Here is a 27380-nt window from a genome sequence, read left to right on the forward strand (position 1 = left end):
CTTCTAGAGAGGTCACAACGTTTTTTTATTATTTGACCTACTGACCTAGTTATTGATGGCACGTGACCCAGTTTCAAACTTGACCTAGATATCATCAAGGTGAACATTCTGACCAATTTTCATGAAGATCCATTCAAAAGTATGACCTCTACAGAGGTCACAAGGTTTTTCTATTTTTAGACCTAATGACCTAGTTTTTGCCCGCAGCTGACCCAGTTTCGAACTTGACCTAGATATCATCAAGATGAATATTCAGACCAACTTTCATACAGATCCCATGAAAATTATGGCCTCTAGAGAGGTCACAAGGTTTTTCTATTATTTGACCTACTGACCTAGTTTTTAAAGGCACGTGACCCAGTTTCGAACTTGACCTAGATATCATCAAGATGAACATTCTGACCAATTTTCATGAAGATCATGTGAAAAATATGGCCTCTAGAGAGGTCACAAGGTTTTTCTATTTTTAGACCTACTGACCTAGTTTTTGACCGCACGTGACCCAGTTTCGAACTTGACCTAGATATCATCAAGATGAACATTCTGACCAACTTTCATAAAGATCCCATGAAAAATGTGACCTCTAGAGAGGTCACAAGCAAAAGTTTACGCACGGACGCAAGGACGGACGCACGGACGGACGACGGACGCTGCACGATCACAAAAGCTCACACTGTCACTTTGTGACATGTGAGCTAAAAAGCAAGATGGAGTTATGTTTCTTGCTATTCAGGGTCAGCTTATGATGGTGAACAAGTATACCAAGTTTCAAAGCAATAGCTTTGATAGTTTAGGAGAAAAGCTGACCTAAACATAAAACTTAACCAGGCAACGCCGACGCCGACGCCGACAACCGCTCAAGTGATGACAATAACTCATCATTTTTTTTCAAAAAATCAGATGAGCTAAAAATTGTAATTTTTCCATAGACTCACCTTTGAAAATCTGTCTGAGGTCCATATTTTTCAAACAGGTCTAGCAAAACTAGAGTTGTAACAGGAGTGACGAATTATACCCCCACAATATGTCCTTGTCACAGAACTAAGCCAATGTCAAAGCCGTACTTGCTTGACCTTTGGAACTCAAAATCAATACAGGTCATCTGCTTGACATGACCAACCTCCCAATAAAGTTTCCTGATCCTAGTCCCAAACGTTCTGAAGTTATTGTCCGAAATCTGTTTAAATGCTGACCTCAACTTTCATGATCCTAGGCCCAAGCGTTCTCCAGTTATCATCCGGAAACCATTTAACTGTTCCGTGTCACTGTGACCTTTATTTGACCTACTGACCTCAAAGTAGAACTTAACCTGTATTTCATGATGTTACACTTGTGTACCAAAATTTATGATCCTAGGCCCAAGCGTTCTCAAGTTATCATCCGGAAACCATTTAACTGTTCCGTGTCACTGTGACCTTGACCTTTGACCTACAGACTTCAAAGTCGAACTTGACCTGCGTTTCATGATGTTACACCTGTGTACCAAAATTTATGATCCTAGGCCCAAGCGTTCTCAAACTATCATCCGGAAACCGTTTAACTGTTCCGAGTCACTGTGACCTTGACCTTTGACCTACAGACTTCAAAGTCGAACTTGACCTGCGTTTCATGATGTTACACCTGTGTACCAAAATTTATGACCCTAGGCCCAAGCGTTCTCAAGTTATCATCCGGAAACCGTTTAACTGTTCAGGGTCACTGTGACTTTGACCTTTGAACTTCTGACCCCAAATCTGAACCTGACCTGTATATTCTGATGTTACACCTGAGTACCAAAAATTATTTAAATCGGTCAAGCCTTTCATGAGTTATCATCAGGAAACCATGAAAACCAACGGACGGACGGACCGACCTACCGCCAAGCTCACTCCTTTATACCCCCCGCCTCCCGTCCAAACTTTGTTTTGTTGGGGTATAAAAACCCCCAAAATGCAATCCTATCTTTTTTATTGGTCGAATAAAGGTTTACTAAAACCCTACAAAATTTTGTTCTGAACATGTAGAACTACATGTACCTTAACCCTCATGAATATTTGAAAACTGGTATCATCTCTAAATGGCTATAAAACATGAATTCTTACTAATACATGTTGCCGACTAATAAAAGCAATCTTCACTATTATATTTACCCTGAAGAGGTTGCCTGGCACTTCAATTACAGGGACTTGCCTCTGGATGCTTTTCAAAATATCAAAATTTTAACCCTTACCCTGCTAAATTTCTATAATGAATTTGTCTATTTTTCCATTTGGACAGTACTAGTACCATTTACTGTTAAAAGGGATGCATATAAAAAAGATACTGACTGAATGGCAAACAGTGCAGATCTGACCATGATCTGCATTGGTTGCAAAGGCATAATCAATTGTGTCCAGCATGATAAGGGTCAAACAGCAATGTCAACAAGAGGACCATGATGGTCCTGAATCGCTCACCTCTTCTCACATGACCCAGTTTTGAGTATGACGTCTTTTTTTCTATTATTTGACATAGTGACCTAGTTTTTCAGCTCATGTGACCCAGTTTTGAACTTGACCTAGATATTATCAAGATAAAAATTCTGACCAATTTTCATGAAGATCCATTGAAAAATATGGTCTCTAGAGAGGTCACAAGGTTTTTCTATTATTTGACCTATTGACCTAGTTTTCGAAGGTACGTGACCCTGTTTTGACCTTTATCTAGATATCATCAAGGTGAACATTCTCACTAATTTTGATGAAGATCTCATGATAAAACATGGCGTCTAGAGAGGTCACAAGGTTTTTCTATTTTTATACCTACTGGCCTAGTTTTTGACCGCACATGACCCAGTTTCGAAACTGACCTAGATATCATCAAGGTGAACATTCAGATCAATTTTCATGAAGATCCATTGAAAAATATGGCCTCTAGAGAGGTCAAAAGATTTTAATAATTTTAGACCTACTGACCTAGTTTTTGACCGCAGTTGACCCAGTTTCAAACTTGACCTAAATATCATCAAGATGAACATTCAGACCAACTTTCATACAGATCCCATGAAAAGTATGGCCTCTAGAGAGGTCACAAGGTTTTCTTATTATTTGACCTACTGACCTAGTTTTTTAAGGCATGTGACCCAGTTTAAAACTTGATCTAGATATCATCAAGGTGAACATTCTGACCAATTTTTATGGAGATCCATTCACAAGTATGGCCTCTAGAGGGGTCACAAGGTTTTTCTATTTTTAGACCTACTGACCTAGTTTTTGACCGCACATGACCCTGTTTCGAACTTGACCTAGATATCATCAAGATGAACATTCAGACCAATTTTCATACAGATCCCATGAAAAATATGGCCTTTAGAGAGGTCACAAAGTTTTTCCATTATCTGACCTACTGACCTAGTTTTTGACGGCACGTGACCCACTTTCGAACTTGACCTAGATATCATCAAGATGAACATTCAGACCAACTTTCATACAGATCCCATGAAAAATATGGCCTCTAGAGAGGTCACAAGGTTTTTCTATTATTTGACCTACTGACCTAGTTTTTGAAGGCACGTGACCCACTTTCGAACTTGACCTAGATATCATCAAGGTGAACATTCTGACCAACTTTCATGAAGATCTCATGAAATATATGGCCTCTAGAGAGGTCACAAAGTTTTTCTATTTTTGGACATACTGACCTAGTTTTTGACCGGACATAACCCAGTTTCAAACTTGACCTAGATATCATCAAGATGAACATTCAGACCAACTTTCATACAGATCCCATGAAAAATATGGCCTTTAGAGAGGTCACAAGGTTTTTCTATTATTTGACCTACTGACCTAGTTTTTGACGGCACGTGACCCAGTTTCGAACTTGACCTAGATATCATCAAGATGAACATTCTGACCAATTTTCATGAAGATCCCATGAAAAATATGGCCTCTAGAGAGGTCACAAGGTTTTTCTATTTTTAGACCTACTGACCTAGTTTTTGAAGGCACGTGACCCAGTTTCGAACTTGACCTAGATATCATCAAGGTGAATGTTCTGACCAATTTTCATGAAGATCTTGTGAAATATATGGCCTCTAGAGAGGTCACAAGGTTTTTCTATTTTTAGACCTACTGACCTAGTTTTTGATGGCACGTGACCCAGTTTCGAACTTGACCTAGATATCATCAAGATGAACATTCTGACCAATTTTCATAAAGATCCCATAAAAAATGTGACCTCTAGAGTGGTCACAAGCAAAAGTTTACGGACGGACGCACGGACGACGGACACCGCGCGATCACAAAAGCTCACCTTGTCACTTTGTGACAGGTGAGCTAATAAAAATCTAAATATGAACAAGAGCACCGCCTTGCGGGTGCTGATGCTCATCTGATTTTTTTTGTATAATAGAAATATTGTCCTACCCATGATTTTCTAAGTCTAAAAAGGGCCATCACTCTTGCAAAAAATAGGATAGAGTTATGTTTCTTGATGTACAGTGTCCACTTATGATGGTGAAAAACTGTTGCAAGTTTTAAAGCAATAGCTTTGATAGTTTATGAGAAAAGTTGACTTAAACACAATATTCAACCAAGAAAATGATTTTTCTAAGTCCAAAAGGGGCAATAATTATTGCAAAAAGCAGGATGGATTTATGTTGCTTGCTGTACAGGGTCAGCTTATGATGGTGAACAAGAGCTGCAAGTTTTAAAGCAATAGCTTTGATAGTTTAAGAGAAAAAGTTGACCTAAACATAAAACTTAACCAAAAAATCTGATATTTTCTAAGTCCAAAAGGGGCCATAAATCTTGCAAAAAGCAGGATGGAGTTATGTTTCTTGCTGTACAGGGTCAGCTTATGATGGTGAACAAGTGTTGCAAGTTTTAAAGGAATAGCTTTGATAGTTTAGGATAAAAGCTGACCTAAACATAAAACTTAACCAAGAAAACTGATTTTCTAAGTCCAAAAGGGGCAATAATTCTTGCAAAAAGCAAGATGGAGTTATGTTTCTTGATGTACAGGGTCTGCTTATGATGGTGAACAAGTATTCCAAGTTTCAAAGCAAAAGCTTTGATAGTTTAGGAGAAAAGTTGACCTAAACATAAAACTTAACCAAGAAATCTGATATTTTCTAAGTACAAAAGGGGCCATAAATCTTGCAAAAAGCAAGATGGAGTTATGTTTCTTGCTATACAGGGTCAGCTTATGATGGTGAACAAGTATTGCAAGTTTCAAAGCAATAGCTTTGATAGTTTAGGAGAAAAGCTGACCTAAACATAAAACTTAACCAGGCAACGCCGACACCGACGCCGACAACCGCTCAAGTGATGACAATAACTCATCATTTTTTTTAAAAAAATCAGATGAGCTAAAAACTGTAATGTTATAATTTAATTCATTTATATCATTTTGGGAAGTATGACACTATCTGTGTATTTTATGTATATAAGGTATAGCTTATTTCCTTTACTCTGCCACAAAGACAGCATCTCTCAACTGTCTACAAGACACAAATTTGGATGGATGGACAGCCAGCCACACCCACAGGTAAATCTAAGCCAACACCCCTAAAAAGGGTGGGGTGGGGGAAGGGGCACAAAAGATACTACAAATCAGGAGGCAAATGTCATTTTAATGAAACTTACATGGTCTGCTAGAGCTTTCTTCACTAAGGGCCAACATTCTTGTAGATATTTCTCTCTATATTTTGGGAATAAGGTTGCAAAAGAACTCTCTGCCATCATCCCATGTGGATTGTCATCTTTTGAGATCCCCGGATCTTTCCATCCTTCAGGCACAGTCAATAAGTCTTCCTCATTCACCGGCGGCTTTCTTGTCTGTTCTATTTAGTAAAAATTATGAGTAAATCATTTAATTTACCACTTATGATGTCCTCATACAGAATTTTTATTTGAATTTTCATTCACTAAAGTAATTTTAAAATTGGAAGGCGGTACAGTACTAGTTACTGCTGATTTTGTGACTCCTGAGCAGGAACAATTTTAATCCCCAGAGGCAAACTTTGAACAAAATTGATACAGGATCATTGAACAATAGTACGAGCCAAATATCTAAGCTCCAGGACTTCAGTTTTATACTAATACCTATACATGTAGTCATGTTTTGAAATCTTATAACTATTCAGACTACTCTGACTCTGTACAATAGTAACGTACTTTTATTTAATTTTTTTTTTTTCAAACTACTCTCTTTCAAACCTGATACATTTTGAAGCACAGAATTAAGGTCATTGTATTACATTTTCATTTCCTGGGTATTAGAAACAGTTTAACATGAGCAATTGCGAGCATTTTGTTTATTGATATTTTTATCAAAGAATTATTCATGTTATAAGTATTTGGACGGATAGCTCAGTGATTTGCACACTGGCCTTCCAATCCTGAGGTCGGGGGTTCGATCCCCGGCAGCTACTCAGGAATTTTCAGAAACGCTTTTCAGTGTTTCCCACCCAACTTGAGGTGTACTGGTCAGGAACCCAGGCAATCCTTGCGTGTATCAGTGCTGTACACTGGGCACGTTAAAGAACCAGGCTGTCTATTCGCAACGAGCTAGGCTAAGTTAGCCGGACAAGCCTGTATCTGATTTCTGATCTCTCTGTCGTGGGGGCTTTGTCTCACTCTGTCCCTCTGGTCAGATCGCTCTGTGTCTGTACTAGTAGAGGATGAATTATGCGCCCTGTGTGGCTGCATTTGAACTATGTAAAGCGCTTTTGAACGTGAAATTGATCATGAAAAGGACGCTATATAAATCTGGTATAATAATAAAAATAATACTGCCACTGACTAGAGAGTAGACTAAGTGTGGACAGTTGCCTATATTCAGAAGTGTCTATCGGCATGACAGTTCATGTCAAAATAATTACAGAAACCTTTATTTATAGTTTATATTTGTTGGTTTATATTTGTTGGGTTAAACGTCACACCGCCACAATTATAGGTCATATGGCGACTTTTCAGCTTTGATGCAGGTGCTCCTCCGTGCATTTTTTCATCACGAATGGGCACCTGGGTAGAACTACCGACATTCCGTAAGCCAGCTGGATGGCTTCCTCTAATGAAGAATTCAACGCCCCGAGTGAGGCTCGAACCCACATCGCTGAGGGGCAAGTGATTTGAAGTCAGCAACATTAACCACTCGGCCACTACAGAACTTTTAATTCTGTTACTGGGTACCTAGTCTGTCACACAAGAGCTTTGTGGTTCCTGTTGGATTATATGCAACGTTAAATAAAGCTTACCTTCACCTTTAATTCTTATTAGTAACTAGATCTATCCGTAAAATATTGTACTGGCTGGGAACCAGTAGCTGGACAAATTTTCATATTTCGGCTCCATTATTTTCTCAAAAACTATTTGACATAAATTTAATACAAACTGCACAAACTTAAGCTCCTGCATCTGACACTGTAATAAGCATCATGCTGTGACTTAAAATATGGGCTCTATTGGGCTTTAAATGGGGTCACAAAAATAAGTTATTTTCCTTGTGAGGTAAACCAGTAGCCGGACAAATATTTTGATGATGGTTTGCTGTTATTTTGATGGCAGTGGCTAGGATTACGGTAGTATTATCCTAGCCTCCGATTCTAGGATTACAGAAGTTATGACGTAACGCATTCTTAGAACCCTTTGAGGATAGGCTAGGATTTCAGAAGTATTTAAGGGGCATCAAATATTATGTTAGGACGTGCATGAAATAAAATGATGTTGTAAACTTACTTATTTCACTTAAAATGGCGGAACGATAACTCAATAATACGACAGGCATGAAAAATTGCTATTTTAAGTGAAATAAGTAAATTTACAACATCATTTAGGCATGCATGTCCTAACATATATTTGATGCCTCTTAAATACTTCTGTAATCCTAGTCTATCCTCATAGGGTTGTCTCAGAATATGGAACTGTAATTATTAGTAAAATTAGTGCAACAAGGAGCTGCGTTCAATAAACGCTTGATGCCCCCGGTGCCATCCTTGTCGATACAAAGCAACCGAAGTCCAAAACAAGCTCAAGGTCAAACTGAGGTCAGGTGATGTTTGAAGATGAGGAATGGTCACAGGCTACATCTGTATTAGTATCAATTCATTCTTGTAAGCGGTATTAATGCTAGACGAAACGGTCCCATTTGGTTAACCAAGAGATGGCCCATATAAAGCAACCTAAGTCCAAAATGAGGTCAAGGTCAAACGGAGGTCAGGTGATATTTGAAGATGAGGAATGGTCACAGGTTACATCTGTATTTAGTATCAATTCATTCTTGTAAGCGGTATTGATGCTAGATGAAACGGTCCCATTTGGTTAACCAAGAGATGGCCCATATAAAACAACCTAAGTCCAAAACGAGGTCAAGGTCAAACTGAGGTCAGGTGATGTTTGAAGATGAGGAATGGTCACAGGTTACATCTGTATTTAGTATCAATTCATTCTTGTAAGCGGTACTGATGCTAGACGAAACAGTCCCATTTGGTTAACCAAGAGATGGCCCAAATAAAGCAACCTAAGTCCAAAATGAGGTCAAGGTCAGGTGATGTTTGAAGATGAGGAGTGGTCACAGGTTACATCTGTATTAGTATCAATTCATTCTTGTAAGCGGTATTGATGCTAGACGAAACGGTCCAATTTGGTTAACCAAGAGATGGCCCATATAAAGCAACCTAAGTCCAAAATGAGGTCAAGGTCAAACTGAGGCCAGGTGATGTTTGAAGATGGAGAATGGCCACAGGTTACATCTGCCTTAGTATCAAGTCATACTTGTAAGGCGTATTGATGCTAGACGAAACGGTCCCATTTGGTTAACCAAGATATGGCCCATATAAAGCGTGTGTGTGTGTTCGGGTTTAATGTCTTTTCCAACAATTTTTCAGGTCATATAAACGACGGTGTCTACTTGTAGCATGAGCACAATGCCCAATTTACGTCTGCCTCATGATATCACGCGTAGACATGTGGCATGATACCCCACCAGTCCATTATACGACACCGGCGACCATCCTAGCTAACCTTAATGCTGAGCGCCAACGAGAAGCTACTAGACCATGTCTTACGTCTTGTGGTTGATGCGGCGGGGATTGAACCACGTCTTCCCACCAAACGGTCTCTACCACTAGGCTACTGAGGCGGAGGCCCATATAAAGAAACCTAAATCCAAAATGAGGTCATGGTCAAGGTCAAAACTGAGGTCAGGTGATGTCTGAAGATGAGGAATGGTCATAGGTTACATCTGTATTAGTATCAAGTCATTCTAGTAAGGGGTATTGATGCTAGACAAAACGATCCCATTTGGTTAACCTAGTACGGACGGACGAACGAACGAATGGATGGACAGGACAATCACTATATGCCTCCTGCATCAGTAGATGCCGGGGCATAAAAATCGACAGCCCTGCATTTTATGTAACTATTATCATGAAATTAAAAGTAACACATGTTATCAGCAGAACATCAATATGCAGTTTAATTATTTCTCCCCCACTTGATACATCTACAAGTTTAAACTATTGCGCTTTGCTATCTTTACGCCCTGTTTAGACAAAATAGCTATAAAAATAAATAGATTGGCAACTTGAAAAGCATACGGAGCAAATCTCGCCAACATCACGTGGGAACTGAATGAGATCTCATTTTATCGGTGTAATGTTACTACTGTTTGAAGATCAAATTGCCCTTTCGTCTTCTTTTAAATTGATAGACTTTTAACTTTATGTCACAAAAGCAGCGATGCTGAAGCTATTTTTGGATCTTGTCTATACAGGTAACTCCGCCTTTCCGATACGAGTGAAAAATACACTGAATGAACTTGTTTACATTGGCTGCATGACCGAGAAATGCTGATTTAAATTGTTAAACCAGAATGTAACAAATGTACTAGATCAAATCTTCATTTAAAATTTAAATAAATCTTGCCACAATGCACGCTACATTTCGGTAGCGTGGATGTGAAACAAGAGGGCCATGTCCAAAGGACACCAACAACAAAGGGAAGAAAACCAAAAAGAAAAAAAATTCTTACAAGGTACAGATATGTCAAAATACACCTAAAAATTGGAGGTACCATCCATGTTGTACCACAAAAAAGTGGTCTCGGTTTTTCCCTACGGCCAATAATAAAAAAGTTACTAAAAACAAGCTATTTATAGTAACGTAAATGGGAAGTAATTAAAAAAAAAAAACTGATTGTAAGTTAACAAAAGAAGGATCTGCCAAATAAATCTGTTGACAAAAATGAAATTTCAAATCAGTACCTTCATTAGTTTTGGAGATATACCCATTTTAATTTGAAATAAAGGGAGGTAATATGACATAAAGTCAGTCCATAGTTATCTACCCGCATTGACTCAGTCCAGCTAATGACAATAATGAAATTTCAAATAAGTACTGTAAGTACTTACTGATATATATAAATCCATTTTGATTACAATCAGGGGAGGTAATCAGATATAAAATAACTCTGGAACCTACGAATGGATCTGATTTGTCATGGAATCCAAGATTTATTGTTGTTGAAGATATTTTGGAAGTTTGTATCAAATAAAACCATAAATGAAGTCTGTATATGGCTGCAAAAGCCAAAATAGCCGATTTTGGACCTTTAAGGGGCCATAACTCTGGAACACATGAAGGAATCTGGCCAGTTCAAGTCAGGAATCAAGATCTTGTGGTGATACAAGTTTTGTGCAAGTTTAGTTAAAATCAAATCATAAATGAAGCTGCTATTGTGCAGACAAGGTCAAAATAGCTAATTTAGACCCTTTCAGGGACCATAACTCTGGAATTCAATTCATTATGGGATCTGGCCGGTTCAAGAAAGGAACCTAGATCTTTTGGTTACACAAGATCTGTGCAAGTTTGATTTAATTCAAATCATAAATGAAGCTGCTATTGTGCAGACAAGGTTAAAATAGCTAATTCTGGCCCTTTCAGGGGCCATCACTCTGGAACCCATAAAGGAATCTGGCCAGTTCAAGAAAGGAACCAAGATCATATGGTGATACAAGTTGTGTGCAAGTCTGGTTAAAATAAAATCATAAATGAAGCTGCTATTGCGCAGACAAGGTCAAAATAGCTAATTCTGGCCCTTTCAGGGGCCATAACTCTGGAACCCATAATGGAATCTGACCAGTTCAAGAAAGAAATCAAGATCTTATGGTGATACAAGTTGTGTGCCAGTTTGGTAAAAATCAAATTATAAATAAAGCTGCTATTGTGCAGACAAGGTCAAAATAGCTAATTTTGGCCCTTTCAGGGGCCATAACTCTGGAATCTGTAATGAGATCTTGCCAGTTCAAGAAAGGAACCGAGATCTTAAGGTGATACAAGTTGTGTGCAAGTTTGGTTAAAATCAAATCATAAATGAAACCACTTTCGTGCAGACAAGAAATTGTTGACGCACAGACGCACGAGACGCACGGACTGACGACAGACGAAGGATGATCACAAAAGCTCACCTTGTCACTATGTGACAGGTGAGCTAAAAAGACACCCTGTTATACATTACATGCCTTTTTCTGACTAAATTTTCCTGCAGACTTTTCTTTTAAATATCTCGTGTTTAGTTTTCACAATAATTATAAAATGCGACTGACTCGAGTTGTTGGATTCGCTCATGATTGATTGAAGGGCATAAGTTTGATTTCCGGAACTGACCATGCCTCTTTAGCTGAAAAAAGTCGGCAATTTCTTACGGAATATGTGAGTCTTAGTCTAACTCATTTGACGTGATCCTAGTAAACAATTACGAGTTATTTTCTCCACTGGAAAGAAATTGTCATCGCTAGATTTGGGTTTAAATGCTGATTTTGTTGCGAATATGAGATAGATCTAAATTCAAATAAAACTTACATGCATGTATCAAAAGGCAGTCCAAATAATTATAGCTCTACTCAACAGTTGAATATTGTTATTTTTTTGACTAGTCGATATCCCCTTAAGGTAGACAACGTAAAAGAGGTCTCATTATTTAGACTTATCAAAAAGGGGATTCAATTCCTCATTAATTATGTAAAAGTTATCATAATTCTCCATAACATGATTAACGTTACACATATTGTGTAAGCAATAAAACCAATAACTTTACATGACGGTGTAACTATTACTGTGATTTATCCTCAATTATTTTCAAATTGGTTCTTTTTGAGTGACCATCACAAATATAAAATGAAAAATATGGCCTCTAGAGAGGTCACAACGTTTTTTCATTATTTGACCTACTGACCTACTTTTTGAAGGCACGTGACCCACTTTCGAACTTGATCTAAATATCATCAAGATGAACATTCTAACCAATTTTCATGAAGATCCATTCACAGATATGGCCTCTAGAGATGTCACAAGGTTTTTCTATTTTTAGACCTACTGACCTAGTTTTTGACCGTACATGACCCTGTTTCGAACCTGACTTAGATATCATCAAGATGAACACTCAGACCAACTTTCATACAGATCCCATGAAAAATATGGCCTTTAGAGAGGTCACAAGGTTTTTCTATTATTTGACCTACTCACCTAGTTTTTGACGGCACGTGACCCACTTTCGAACTTGACCTAGATATCATCAAGATGAACATTCAGACCAACTTTCATACAGATCCCATGAAAAATATAGCCTCCAGGGGGGTCACAAGGTTTTTCTATTATTTGACCTACTGACCTAGTTTTTGACGGCACGTGACCAACTTTCGAGCTTGACCTAGATATCATCAAGGTGAACATTCTGACCAATTTTCATGAAGATCTCATGAAATATATGGCCTCTAGAGAGGTTACAAGGTTTTTCTATTTTAAGACCTACTCACCTAGTTTTTGACCGCACGTGACCCAGTTTCGATCTTGACCTAGATATCATCAAGATGAATAGTCAGACCAACTTTCATACAGATCCCATGAAAAATATGGCCTTTAGAGAGGTCACAAGGTTTTTCTATTATTTGACCTACTGACCTAGTTTTTGATGGCACGTGACCCACTTTCGAACCTGACCTAGATATCATCTAGGTGAACGTTCTGACTAATTTTCATGAAGATCTTGTGAAATATATGGCCTCTAGAGAGGTCACAAGGTTTTTCTATTTTTAGACCTACTGACCTAGTTTTTGATGGCACGTGACCCAGTTTCGAACTTGACCTAGATATCATCAAGGTGAACATTCTGACCAATTTTCATGAAGATCTTTTGAAACATATGACCTCTAGAGAGGTCACAAGGTTTTTCTATTTTTAGACCTACATGTACTGACCTAGTTTTTGAAGGCACATGACCCAGTTTCGAACTTGACCTAGATATCATCAAGATGAACATTCTGACCAACTTTCATAAAGATCCCACAAAAAATGTGACCTCTAGAGTGGTCACAAGCAGAAGTTTACGGATGGACGCACGGACGACGGACGATGCGTGATCACAAAAGCTCACCTTGTCACTATGTGACAGGTGAGCTAACAAACTAAACGTCGAATTATTTTGACTTATGTGAGTCTATAACTGGTTCTTTCCTTGAACGAAGACAAGGCTTATCAACTGCCTGTATGTAAATAACTGAAATACTATTATACTATATTATAGTGTTTAAATGACTTCAAATAAATAGTAGATAAATTCACACAGTACCTCACCAAAAAGATAAAATAAAAAAAAACTAGATCTATAATGGAGTTAGATTTGCGATAGTTAAGCTACGGAAGACTGCAAAAGTTTGAATATGAAATAAATCAGTTTTTATGGATATAACAAATTACATTTTCTCTACAAGTGTTGCGTAGCTTGAAGGTTCAATAATACCTTTCTATAAAAATGGAAATTTCGTCGATAATAATTGTCATAACACACAAAAAACGCTGTTTTCATTTGGACATAGTTGAAATATTCTATATTCTACTTTTAAAACAATATATCTATTATCACCTTATTGCACTTTACAATGTATGCAAGTACGACGATACTTCAAAGACAGTCAGAGCGTGTGCTTTGTGTGACGTCAAGATAAAGAAAAAAGTTTCACGACAAGGTGAATGAATGAGGCGGGATTAAGCTGTCAGCACTGCTCCAAAAATAGCTTCAGCTTCACCGTTTTTGTGACGTAAACGAGCAACTCTATCGATTTCAAAAAGGTTGAAGGGGCAATTTGATCTGCAAACAGTAGTACAGACAGCAGAAGGATTAAAATTTGTGTCATGAAAAACTTTCTATCAGATCTATTGTGTATAATGATAATGGTGTATTTTTTAATGTTATTAATATTCTCTACATGGGGAAGGAATGAATTTATGGTTTGAAGTCTGAGAAATCTACAGTTGTCATTTGAAAATTGGACCTGATTCAGTTTATTATGTGTCGGTTGTATCGCCTGTCTAATATTTTAACAAGCCTCTGTTGATTTGATCACGAGTGGTCAAGTCAGCAAACGCTTCAATAAGATAATGCACTGACACGAGCTTACGCGAGATTATCTCCTGTTGCCATTCTGTGTATTTTATATTTCTTTTTTAGACCGAAAGTTGTTTTGTAAACACAGGTGAGGTATCATCATAAAAACTAACATTATATAATTCTGGCTAACATAACTTAACTGACGCTGTTTTTATTTTCTGATGTTTGCGTCCATTAAGCTATGGCGAAACACCATTGGGTTAACTACCAGTGTCAAACAGCAACATCTCGCAGTCTCTCGTGAGAACTGGTGATGTCAGGCAAAAGTTCAGAGCACATGGTTATTTTTGAAAATAAAGATAAAAATTCTGCATATTTATGAATCTAATTTAATCATATTCATAAACATATCCATTTTGGATATAATATACTAATCCAAAATGGCTGATAGAAAACATGAAATAATAAGGCGGCCATGAAGAAAACGCTATGTTAAGCGGAATAAGTAAATTTACTACATCATTTATGCATGTCCTAACATACATCTGATGCCTCTTAAAGACTTCCGTAATCCTAGCCTATCCTCTAAGGGTTGTCTAGAAATACGGAACTTCCGTAATCTTAGAATCGGAGGCTAGGATTACAGTATCGTAATCGTAGCCACTGCCTTGATTTTTTGCTCAGAGATCCGTCTTCTGAGCTGAAATTTTTTAGCTAAACATTATACTGAGTTGTGAAACAGTGGATTGTTGTAGACATAAAGAACAGCGACCCAAATGATCCAATTGCCTGAATAATACCCATATAAAGGTGAAACATGTGTTCGGTAACTGCTCCTGTCCGGATACCTGTTCCCAACCATATGAACTGGAACTTTTTGATTAAAATATGCATTTTAAGTGGATTTATCGGCAAAAATTTATTACTCGCACACTTTTTGTGTAAAATTCTGACTCAATGATAATTAAAGAAACTATATTTAAGCTAAAAATTGAGTATTTTACTTTTAACTTGCTGATCTTCGTCCATGCTGTGTTTGGGAAATCCACATCTGACGTCATCAGTCTATTTTTAGAAAAAAGTTGATTTACACTTTGTGAAAAAATAGAATTTTACCGAGTGAACGCAGAGTCACGATAAAGGACAAAGTTCACTTAGGTACGGAAAATTTTCTTATCAGTTAAATTATAACTCGAAAACAAGAAACTTTGTTTTGTACCAGAATGTTTATAATATGAGCCAAGATTTTTTTTTCACAGAATGCATGTCATATCATATTAAAACAAAATACTGGTAGATCTAGCAGTCGATTGCTGTGCATAGTGAAAATTTCAGATTTGTCAAATAAGCAATTTCAAACTCTGAGGTGCCCTATATCAAAGAAGTATTAAATACTTATTTTTATGGATTCCTATTTTTACAGCTCTTTGCCCATACAAGTTATGTTAAAGGTGTTTTCATTTACATAAGATATTTTCTTCCATATATTAAATAAGTTGCAAACATTTGCATACAGTTTGAGAAAAAGACAATACTTACTGGTGAAAGAAAAATTGAAATTTAATTACTCTGATAAGCATCTTACGGCATGCCAAGACTTACTCTTCAAGACGTATACGTCCATGTAAAGGGTTAGACAGTAATAGAAGATAGAAAGACAAGACTTTCAGGTTTTTGTCCATTTTTAGACAAAACTGAACCATCTCCAATTTCACGTCGTTTTCAGATTGAAAAAATATTAACAAGATGGCTTTGATGGCCCTATATCGCTCACATGAGTTTAGTTGCTTGCTTGAACAATTTTTTTGCTAAAACTTCAAAATTGAAAAACCGGGTGAGTAGGTCATGGCAAAAATTATTTAAGATAACTACTGACATCTGTTAAAAGATTATACAGGTGGTCCATATCTCTTTGCTGTAGCTTCAAAAACTAGAAAGTAGGTCAGTAGGTCAGGGTTTAGAAAATTAAAGAAGTGTATCGAAATCTGTACCAAAAGTTATACACATGGTCCAAATTTTTATGCTGTACCTTCAAAACTTGAAAGTAGGTCAGAAGGTCAAGATTAAGACTATTCAAGATGAGTATAGAAATCTGTATCAAACATTATACACGTGGTCTAAATTTCTATGCTGTAACTTTAAAAACAAGAAAGTAAGTCAGTAGGTCACGATTAAGACTATTCAAGATGAGTATTGAAATCTGTTTCAAACATTATACACGTGGTCCAAATCTCTTTGATTTAGCTTCAAAAACAAGAAAGTAGGTCAGTAGGTCGGGGTTAAGAATATTAAAGATAAGTATTGAAATCTGTATAAATTTTTTTGCATGTGGTCCAAATTGTTATGCTGTACCTTCAAAACAAGAAAGTAGGTCAGTAGGTCAATATTAAGACTATTCAAGATGAGTATAGAAATCTGTATCAAAAATTAAACATGTGATCAAAATTCAATGCTGTAACTTCAAAAACGATAAAGTAGGTCAGAATGTCACGATTAAGACTATTCAAGATGAATATTGAAATCTGTATCAAACGTTATATTTGTGGTCCAAATTTCTTTGTCATTGCTTCAAAAACAAATAAGTCTATGTAAAACAAGGGACAATGGCCTATATTGACCCAAGAGTCATGATTTGAACAATATTGGTAGAGAACCACTAGAGTATGCCACATACCAAATATCTAAACTCTGATCTTATGGTTTCAGAAAAGACTTTTTCCCTATATAAGCCGATGTAAAAACTGATGACCGCGGGACACAGTCAACTTTGACCCCAGGGTCATGCTGTGAACAAACTTGATATCTGACAACTAGACAATACTAGATACCAAATATCAAAGGTCTTGACCGTATGATTCTGGAAAAGAAGATTTTTAAAGATTTTTCCTATATAAGTCAATATAAAACAAGTGACCCCCGGGCGTGGCATATATTGACCCCCGGGTCAGGATTTGAACAACCTTGGTAGGGAACCACTAGAACATGCCACATACTAAATATCTAAGCTCTTGGTCTTATGGTTTAAGATAAGAATTTTTAAAAAAACACGACTAAAACGAAAATGTTGCAGGCTCGGTTTGATTGAGCCTGTTCATGGACGGTAGTGGAAATGCATGCTACCGTTCACGCCCTCTAGCCCAGAACTCAACATTTATACATGCTAAAAGTACAAAAAGGAATTTAGAGACATCCGCAGATGTATTCAAATGGCGATGAACATGGAACCTTCAATGATACACGTGTTGAGGCGTGTAATTCCATGAAGAGCGGCGTTTGGTCCCCAGATAAAATAAAGGGTTTGCCCCAAACGAGAAAACAATGGGCAGAACTAAACAAACTGGAATTTAGGAAGGGGATCTGAGGTTATGGAGCCTGCGTATCACAGGAACTGTCAAAAGACAAAATTAAAAAGCAGGCACCATATCCAAGGGGTAATTAAACAATACCCAAGGGTATGAACCACCCAGGCCGAAATGGTTATGTTGAGAAACTAAACAGTACCAATAACACGACATAAAAGTCGTGCTGAACGATCTAAGAAGATCGAAATACAAGTCTATTTAAACCATGTGTCCCTGGGGCGGGGCCATTTTATTCCCCAGGGGGGTAATTTGATAAATCTTGGTAAAGGATTACTACACGATGCTACATACCAAATATCAAAGCCCTAGGCCCTGTAGTTTTGGACAAGATTTTCAAAGTTTTCCCTATATAAGTCTATAAAAACATGTGACCCCAAGGGCGGGGCCATATTTGACCCTAGGGAGGATAATTTGAAAAATCTTGGTAGAGAACCACTAGATGATGCTACATACAAAATATCAAAGCTCTAGACCCTGTTGTTTTGGACAAGAATATTTTCAAATTTTCCACTATATACATATAGTGAAAAGAGACCACGACCCCTGGCGGCCATGTCTTTTGACGAATCGTAATAATTTGAACAATCTTGGCAGAAGGTTACACAAGGACCATTTATGTGAAATTATTTCAAAATCGGGCCAGCAGTTTCATACAAGAAGATTTTTAAAGTTTCCACTATATACATATAGGAAAAAGTGACCACATCCTCTCGCGGCTATGTTTTTTGACGAATCGGAATAATTTGAACAAACTTGGTAGAGGATCACACAAGGACGATTTGCATGGAATTATTTCAAAATCGTGTTTAAGAGGAGATGTCGTTTACAGATTTTTCTATTTTTTAGCCCTGGCGGCCCCTATAAAGTCGAGAAAACGCCTTACCCTTCATTTATGATTTATTATAATTCAGACTCTGTTAATTACTTGAATCTAAATTACTTTCACATAATAGAAGAGGATTAAAACAATGCCATGGAAAACTTTCAAAATTATCAAGAAGCATTGTTTAGTATACCCTCAAGACTTACAACAAATTAAACAATATCAATTGGTATCCTTTTAGGAAAAGACACTGCTTAAGTACTAGTGGTAAGAACCACCAGCACGGCCTGTCTCAGACCTTTCGTTCGGAGTGTAAGAGATGTAGCACTTTCCATTTCCTTTCACAAACAGTGGGTGTGTGTGTGAGGGGGGGGGGGGGGGGGGGGGGAGGGAGAGAGAGGCTCTGTAGCCGAGTGGTTAAGGTCTCTGGCTTCTAATCACTTGCCTCTACTAAGTGAAGGTAATTTAGATTTAAGTAGTTAACAGAATTTGAATTGTAATAAAGTATAAATGAAGCGTAACGCGTTTTCTCGATTTCTTTTTTCCATATTCGCAGTGTTGATCTCACCGTCCAATGGTATCTAAGCTGAATGTTATTTTTTTGTTGTGTGTTTTTACCAGTTGCAACTCCTTTAAACTTTTCTGGATTAGCATTCATTTCATTTATGTTAAACCAATGAATCCAATTCAAACTGTTTTGGAGCTATTAATTTGCACGTGAAACCGTATTGACATCAGCATTATTAATTTTCACTAAATCTTTGATACACATGTATCTTAAAATATAGTATCGCCAAAGTACCTGTTTTCAAACCCCACCTGTTTTCAAACCCTACGTACACTTATACTCTGTTTGTTTTACCTTCAGGTCATGAAGGATATCATCGCTGGCATTTGCAGGTAGTTGATATATAAGGTATGAGCTAAATTAAATTAAATTGATTGTTATATATATTGCTCAATATGAATTCATGACATAATCAAAAAAGCAAATGATAATATAATCTACATCCCTTAGTTATAATTAAATTTTTACATTAAATTATAATTCAAAAACGAATTACAAAGGCATCAGAATATGAACGAAAGAGAGAACACAAAACATCTACATCTACATCTACATCGGTACAACCAACAATCGATTTCCGATTATGACTGGTCGGCGCTGTCAGAGAAACAGTTGTTAAAGAAATTTAGTATATTACAGTATTAAAAGTAAAAGATAAAAGGACAGTATGCTACAGTTAAAATAGGACAGAATGGAAGAATTACATAGTGACCGCCGCCAGCCTCTCTGTAAAGATACTGAGGCTGGGGCTAGCTTTGACTGATGTGGGGAGGGAGTTCCAGAGACGGATGGTTCTAGGGAAATAAGAGTTAGCAAAGTATTGAGTGCTGGAATAAGGGATCAAGTAGTTAAGATTTCTAATGGGGGTCAAGTAACCTTGGTCAATAGCAACGGTCTGGGTCCTTACTTTGTAAAACAAAAGTAATGAACAGTTTAATCTACGGTACTGGAGAGTTTTCCATTCTAAGGATTTCAACATTTCAGTTACACTGCTTGTATAGTTGTAATCATTCATAACATACCTAGTTGCTGACCTTTGGACTCGTTCAAGTTTATGGGTGAGGGTTTTCTGCCAGAGATGCCACACAGTTGAACAGTATTCTAGCTGTGTGCGGACATAGGTGGTGTATGCAGCTTCTTTGACCTTTATGTTATCTGTCTTGACATTTCTCTGAATAAATCGAAGGGAAGAGGTTGCCTTAGAAGTTATGTTTTCTATGTGTTGTGACCAGTTCAAATCATTGGAGATAGTTATTCCTAGGTATTTAGCTGATGAGGTGGACTTTAACTCTGTATTGTGTAACCTATAGGGGTATATAAAGGGATTTCTCTTCCTACTTACTCTAAGGACCTCACATTTGTCGGGGTTAAATTCCATTTGCCAGACTCTTTCCCATGTTTCTAATTTATGGAGATCTTCTTGAAGGGCTATGCTATCATTATTTGATTTGACAGTGAGGTATACGATGGTGTCGTCTGCAAACATACGGGTTTTACATTTGACTGAGTCAGGCAGGTCGTTAATGTATACAAGGAAAAGGCAAGGCCCAAGGACAGACCCCTGTGGAACTCCAGACAGGACCGGAAGTTCGCTGGACAGGTGACCTTCAACTGCGACCTTCTGAGTACGATTAGAGAGGAAGGATTGGTTATCTGGGGACTAACATCTAGGGATTGTAACTTGTAAATTAGCCTCAAATGGTCGACTTTGTCAAATGCCTTAGAAAAATCCATTACGATGACGTCAGTTTGTTGGCCTTGTTCTAAATTGCTATAAAGTTCCTGGCTGAAATTAATAAGCTGAGTTTCACAACTAAGACCCGACCTAAAACCATGCTGGAACTGGCTGATAATATTGTGTTTGTCAAAGAAGGACATAAGATTTGAAACCACGATGTGCTCAAGGAGTTTGGACGCAATACAGGTTAGAGAAATTGGTCGATAGTTGCTGGGTTTTGATTTGAGACCTTTTTTAAAGACTGGTGCAACTGTTGCCTTTTTCCAGTCTTGAGGGACAATGCCTGTATTTAGGGATAAATTGAAGATGTGGCAAAGGACGGGGGCGATTTCTTGATGAAGTTCCTTGAGAACACGGGGGGATAATTCATCTGGCCCTGACGCTTTATGTGGGGATAGGCCAAGAAGGAGTTTGTCAACACCCTCTGGAGTTACATTTATTTGGTCCATTAGGGAGGAAGGGGATGTTAACAGTTTGGAGCACAAATGTTTAAGGCTTAGGGGCTTAGGTTGGGAGAAAAATGATTCAAATTGCTTATTAAGGATGTTTGCTTTAGTGACTGGATCAGTGTGGGTGAAACCGTCTGATTTGAGAGGGGCTATGCCGACATTTTCTTTTTTGTTATGTTTGATGTAGCTATAGAATTTCTTATTTCTACCAGGTTGGGAATAATGGCTAAAGATGACGTTTTCCATGTATGACCAGTATGAGGCTCTTATTTGCCTTTGTATATAGGATTTTAGGGACTTCAGTTTCTGGTTCTTAGCTTGATTTGGGGATTTGTTGAGTTTGTGATAGAGTTTATCACGCTTGTGGATAAGCCTGATAATTCTGGGAGTTAACCAAGGCAAGTCGGCACGGGATTTGGATATTTTAGTAGGGATATGCTTGATACAAGATTCATTTGAGCTGTCCTTAAATGAGTTCCAAGCCTCATCAGGGTTTGTATGGGCCTTACTAATAAAACTACTACTAAATGAGCGCATGTCAGATCTGATCGCCTCCCAGTTAGTTTTCCGATATTGTTTTATTAGTCTCTTTGGCTGGGTGGGCCGCCCTCTGTTTATTTTGACCTCATGAAATACTATATCATGGTCAGAGGTTGCAAGGCCGGGAAGTGTCTTGACGAGGTGGACGTGGGATGGGTGGGAAGTAAGGAAGAGGTCAAGGGTATTGGACAACCTTGTTGGGACTTTTACCATCTGTTCCAAATTTAGGTGGGACAGTTTTTCCATAAAATCTTCATAGAGACTTCTATTTTTACAATTTGGTTTGAGTGTTTCATTGACCCAGTTGATATCAGGCATGTTGAAGTCTCCGAGGAGCCATATTATGCTATCCTTCGGAATTTTACTTAAGGATGACCACAGTTCAGACAATGATAGTTCGTCAAGTTCATGTGGTTTATAGTATGCTCCAACATAAATGTTTTTTATACCAGTTAAAGTTATTTTTGACCAGGTTATATTACAGTTAGTTTTAAGGTCAGGTTGTTCTTGACTGAGTAACGCTTTAGAGATGGCAATCATCAAAACCTTGAACAAATAGTATTAAGGCATGAAGGGGGCAATTAGCCGGATATGCCTCCGTGGTCCACTCGAATGTAGTCCATATCAATATATAGTGCAATTTTCCCGCCTAGTAAAGGCCATTTTCATGCCAGATATAAGCTTTATTTATGCTTGATTGTAAAAAGGAATGTCCGCAGATGATTTTAAGCTACGTTATATGCTTCAAAAGTTGATTGGAAGCTGCATTGTAAAATGAAAGTGAAAGTAGGTATTTCCTGATGTCTACCTACGCAATATTAACGTTTTCATCACGTGTCTCAGTCACGTGACCATGGTTTCACTGCATTATGGTCAACCCCATATTTTTTGGGTATATTTTGATTGCCTAAAGACAGACCTTCAAGACAAGGGTAGTCTCGCAGGAAGTGAAAGGCTAGAAATCTTGATAAAAATATGTTATAAGTTGTTAATTTTATATAGAAAATAGTAGCGGATGCATTTAATTATACCTTCATACCTTTAAACGAGTTACAGTATAGCTGATCAGATCGGTCAATTTACGGGAATATAATTATTTTACATGCCTATCGAACTCAAATCTGCCAACAAACTGAAAGTAATCGAGTCGAAAGTAATAGCAATCGATCTTTCTTTACCAATCGTGCAACATCGGGCATTTCCGTATGCTCCGGTAAATACACAATTGCGTAGCATAAAGGCTGATGTGATCAGATATGCGATCTTTACCAGTTTGAACTGGAATATTCAAGATTCAAGAAGACATTGGATGAAAATGGACAGGAAAAGCAGTAGATTTATGTTTCGGAGAGGAAAATATCGACAGTAAGTAGTGTACTAACTGAACTCATGCTGTGTATTAGATTTTTTTTATCGTTTGAAAAGGGCAGTTTGAGCTCCCTCTCCGTCAGTCATGAATTAGACGGAAAAACAAAATGAGCCATACTTCCCGCCTGACTTTTTTGCTAAATTTAGAAATAAAGACCATGTATCTCGGTCAAATTCACCTAATCGTCTACTTTTCCAGTGTACAGTGTCATTGTATCCCGGCACAACCAGTTTTCAACCGCTTAACAGGTTTTCTGTGCAGTTTTGTAGAAATGCAAGTCCAAATCAGCATAAGTGCTATAAAACATACCATTTAAGTTTCAAGTTTTTAACTGACCAAATCCCTGGCAGGATGATTTGAAAGCCATCAGTAGGAAGTCATGCTGAAAATTTACAACCTAAATTCGAACACAGGTGGTATTTTCCTTCCAGCAAAATGAAACAGCACTAAACTTTTACTGTAGTTTCATTACAACATGGCAAACATAATACACCCAAAATTCAAGTCTGGCAACAAACACTAAAACCAACATGGCAGATCAATATACTGTAGGTTCCCTTTGCCTAAATTGGCACCTAAATTACAGGGGGTAGGGTAAAGTAAATGGCAGCCAAAAGTTAGTGCATTATCTAAAGAACAATATCATGTGCTCACTTACTCAAGAGAACCAGGGTGTCACATCTGCTACATTGATAGCTGTCAAATATGACAATGTATTATATAATCGCTTAGCTTTTGACACTCCAAATATTTCAAATTGCTTAGAAAATGAAAAAAATGTTGCAAGGACAGGCATCATGATTGCATTGTCAAAATAATTTAATAATAATATGCTTCACAATTCTGGCAGTAGGCATTGGTTAAGCAATAAACATTTAATGCTACAGATATATAAATACTGATATTGGCTTAAGCAAGAATAGGTAGTAGACAAGGAAAGATGCAGGTTTTTTAGTAATAAGAAAAACCTCATGAAAACACAGTAATGCTACATAAATGGAATTTATATAATTTTCTAAGTACCAAAACTGAAGGCGAATAGGTTCCTAACATGTTCTGTCTCTGCTGTAAACAGTGAAACAATCACAACTGATAAATTTGGCTTGTAAAGATTTTTATCATACAAAGTCCTAGGTGGTTGAAAATAGGTTGTGTTTGAAAATAGGTTGTGTGGGGATAATCTAACATCATTATGATTATGAAAAACCCAAATATACCCAAATCTTACCCAAATATACCCAAATCTTACCCAAATCTTCTCAAAATATATTATCTTTAGAGCAAATCTACTTATAATTATGTGAAACGAACGTATTATGACTGTTTTGGTAATTAATTTCCTATAAAAAATATTGAACTATGACCAAATTATTGAGCAATGTATTCATGCCAACGATTTCAGTGCGGTGGTCATGAGAATAACTGTCCGTGATAACACCTTGTGATTAGACTTGCTTTCGCTTAACGATCCTTGTGAAAAATGACACTTCAGGACCAATTTCTTATTTATTTCACTTGATAAACAGAGCTGTTCACTGCCTTCTTTCACACAAGATCCTGAAGAACGGTCGTGAAAACTGATATCATCACCTTTTCTAGCCACATTAAGTTGATATTCAATCAGAAGATAACGTACGCATCTTCCGCGAAAATCAACCCTTCCCACGCGCCCCCTGCCCCTTCTATAAACAAATGTGTTCTTTAGAGATCGTTATTTTTAAAAGAAGATAGTTCTTTTGAATACGAAGCTTCTGTGACTTGATACATCGATAGTTTTATTTCATTTTCTGATTGAATATCAAATACCTGTGGGATAGCTAATTGCAAGATAATAAAAATGTATGAAATTCATGTGAAGAAAGTATATATATGTATGTACTGCCTGTCAGGCGTTTAGTTTTAGGTGGGAAAATCGCACGTGCGTTCCAACTCGTTTCAAGTACGTATTTTTGATATCACCTACCAGCCAGTGAAATTAAATGAAGAATTTACATACATTATCAGTGTGGGGAATCACGTGACCCAAAATGGTACGGAACACGGAAATCAACATGGCGGATTTTTAACTTTTTTACCGATTTTCAAAGGTTAGTAAAAACTACAGCATCTATTTCGCTCGTTTTATAGCGCAGTCTATGCGCATTTTAATACTCTTTCCAGCGATGTATGTGTTTTGTTTACGTTCTCTCTAGTTTCTGAGTTACCTTCGAGGTTTTGACCGAAGCGAAGATAATTTTCTTTAAAAACACAATGGTACGATACACGTAATTACTCTTTGCACACAAAAATCTATGTAATTTGTAGCTTTTCGAACTTGTTTAAATCTCTAACTGTTAGATCTTTATCATAGAGAAACTATGCACAGTGTTTGTTAATGTTTTTTCGCGAATTCTTGCGAAAAATGGACAAACTACTGAAATGGTACGCGACACTTGCTATGATACGCAACACGTACTAACTGTTGGCAGTCTGATACGCAACACGTGCATGTGTTACCAAAGGCGATTTAACTTCAAATTCGTGTCATAATTAATTTACTACTATTTCTAACGTGGTTTTCAGTTTTTAAGATCGTTCGGAAGCACTGCAATCATTATTTATGTTTAAAGAGGTCAGCACGCTAAGACTTTCATGTTTCAAAATTACATAAAATGTTTATTTTATTTCAGAACGGCGCAGTTTTCTAATCTTGTATACTTTTCTTTTACAGACATGGCCAAACCTAAGAAGAAACCGGGTCTGACACTTGGGAAAAAGAAGTGGATAAACAAGAATGTCAATATTAAAGTAACTTTCCAATTGCTGCAATCCGTAAAGAAATCACCAGCGAGAAAACAAACAAAAAGGCTGCTTACGCCTTCTAAATCCCCTCTGTACAACTCATCTCCAGCAAATTAAGAATAAAGTGAATTTGGTCACCTGTCGTTTCCAAAAACCAATTTACAATAATTCCTGATAAAGGTCTTCAAGATCACTTTTTGGACATGTAGAGGAAAACAGTGATACCAGAGGCGATGTAGAACACTTCTTAAACACTGAATTACTGTGTGAAGAAATGTGAAGAAATCACATGTTCGATACTGCAAGCAGAAAGAGACTTCCTGTGAAAAGAAAACAGGGAACTGTTGGTACATCAAGGAACGCAGTTCAGGAAGGAGCTCTGTGTATAAGGGTATAAGGTGGGAGAAGGCTAGGACGAATGAAATAAAATTCTAGTGATGAAGAGGATGGGACTGGACTGAGAAGTGCTTATGAACGAGAAAAGAAATAGTTACGATATCAGTACCGAAAATTAAAGGAAGATGATATAAATATAATTGCAGTAAAGAAAACTTATTTGAGTACTTAATGTGAAAGGGAATGTGATATAAATCTACACTAAATGAGAACAAATACGGGAAGTAAAATAGATACTGAGTGAAAAAAGAACCGATGATTTAATAGTAAATGGTAGGGAAATTTTGAACAATGTGAAAACAGTGTGATTAAAATCATGGGGCTAAATTTTATGCAAAAGGACATTAGGTGATATAAATTGACATACTAAATGGGAATAGAAAGACTCAATGACATTGAGAAAAAGAAATTCTAAGAAGTTTTAATTTATTGTTGGAAGCTTGCTGTATAGATTCTGTATAGATAATGAAAATGAGCTTTGATAGATTTTTTGTCAATTGAAAAAATTGACATTTGATAATGCTGTACGACAATATTTGATTTTCAATGTTATATCTATATTACACATGACTTTTTTATGCTTGCGCATATTGCTTTGTATTGTTTTGTATGTAAATATTTTGTATGTATATCTTTGTATGGATGTAAATATTATATACTCTCTGATATTGGAGGAAGTAAAAGTTAATAATAACCGGATTGTTATTCAAGTTTCTAATCACAGTGAAATTGAAAAGATAGACGGTTTATGTTATAGTCCCACTAATACCGGCCTCTTTATGTGAGAAAACTAGGTAGGATCTTGTGTTGGTTCTTCCAAAGCCTCTTTCCACTCGTAAGTATCTGGAATACTGTTTCAATGGACAATATAGCCACCAAAAACAACGTCAGTTTAAATTATTATAATTATTTATTAATTGTTTATCTTTTGTACGTAAATATAAAATACTTACTTAACTTGAACACCTGTTTAAATAACACTTTACTCACACATAAATAATACTTGAGCAA

The 27380-nt window shown here is 37.0% G+C and overlaps 2 protein-coding genes across 4 annotated transcripts in view; one reads left to right on the forward strand and one right to left on the reverse strand.

Moving 5' to 3' along the window:
* Nucleotides 1-15495, reverse strand: part of LOC123536440 (KRR1 small subunit processome component homolog) — a 37797-nt gene extending 22302 nt beyond the window's left edge. Inside the window, exons 1-2 of the mRNA XM_045319634.2 lie at nt 15348-15495; nt 5604-5800 (exon numbers count right to left, since the gene is read on the reverse strand). Coding sequence (XP_045175569.2) covers nt 5604-5800; nt 15348-15372 — 222 coding nt within the window. The 5' untranslated portion in view covers nt 15373-15495. The remainder of the gene's footprint in view (nt 1-5603; nt 5801-15347) is intronic.
* A 7498-nt stretch (nt 15496-22993) lies between these two features.
* The window catches only part of LOC123536074 (uncharacterized), a 47398-nt gene continuing 43011 nt past the window's right edge, over nt 22994-27380 (forward strand). Inside the window, exon 1 of one of the 3 annotated variants that reach the window (XM_053528971.1) lies at nt 22994-23188. The gene's annotated coding sequence lies outside the window, so the exon portion shown is untranslated. The remainder of the gene's footprint in view (nt 23189-27380) is intronic. The other 2 variants (XM_045318874.2, XM_053528968.1) reach the window with 2 other exon arrangements.

The sequence above is a fragment of the Mercenaria mercenaria genome, chromosome 17 (assembly GCF_021730395.1).
Source record: "Mercenaria mercenaria strain notata chromosome 17, MADL_Memer_1, whole genome shotgun sequence".
Taxonomy (NCBI): Eukaryota; Metazoa; Mollusca; class Bivalvia; order Venerida; family Veneridae; genus Mercenaria; species Mercenaria mercenaria.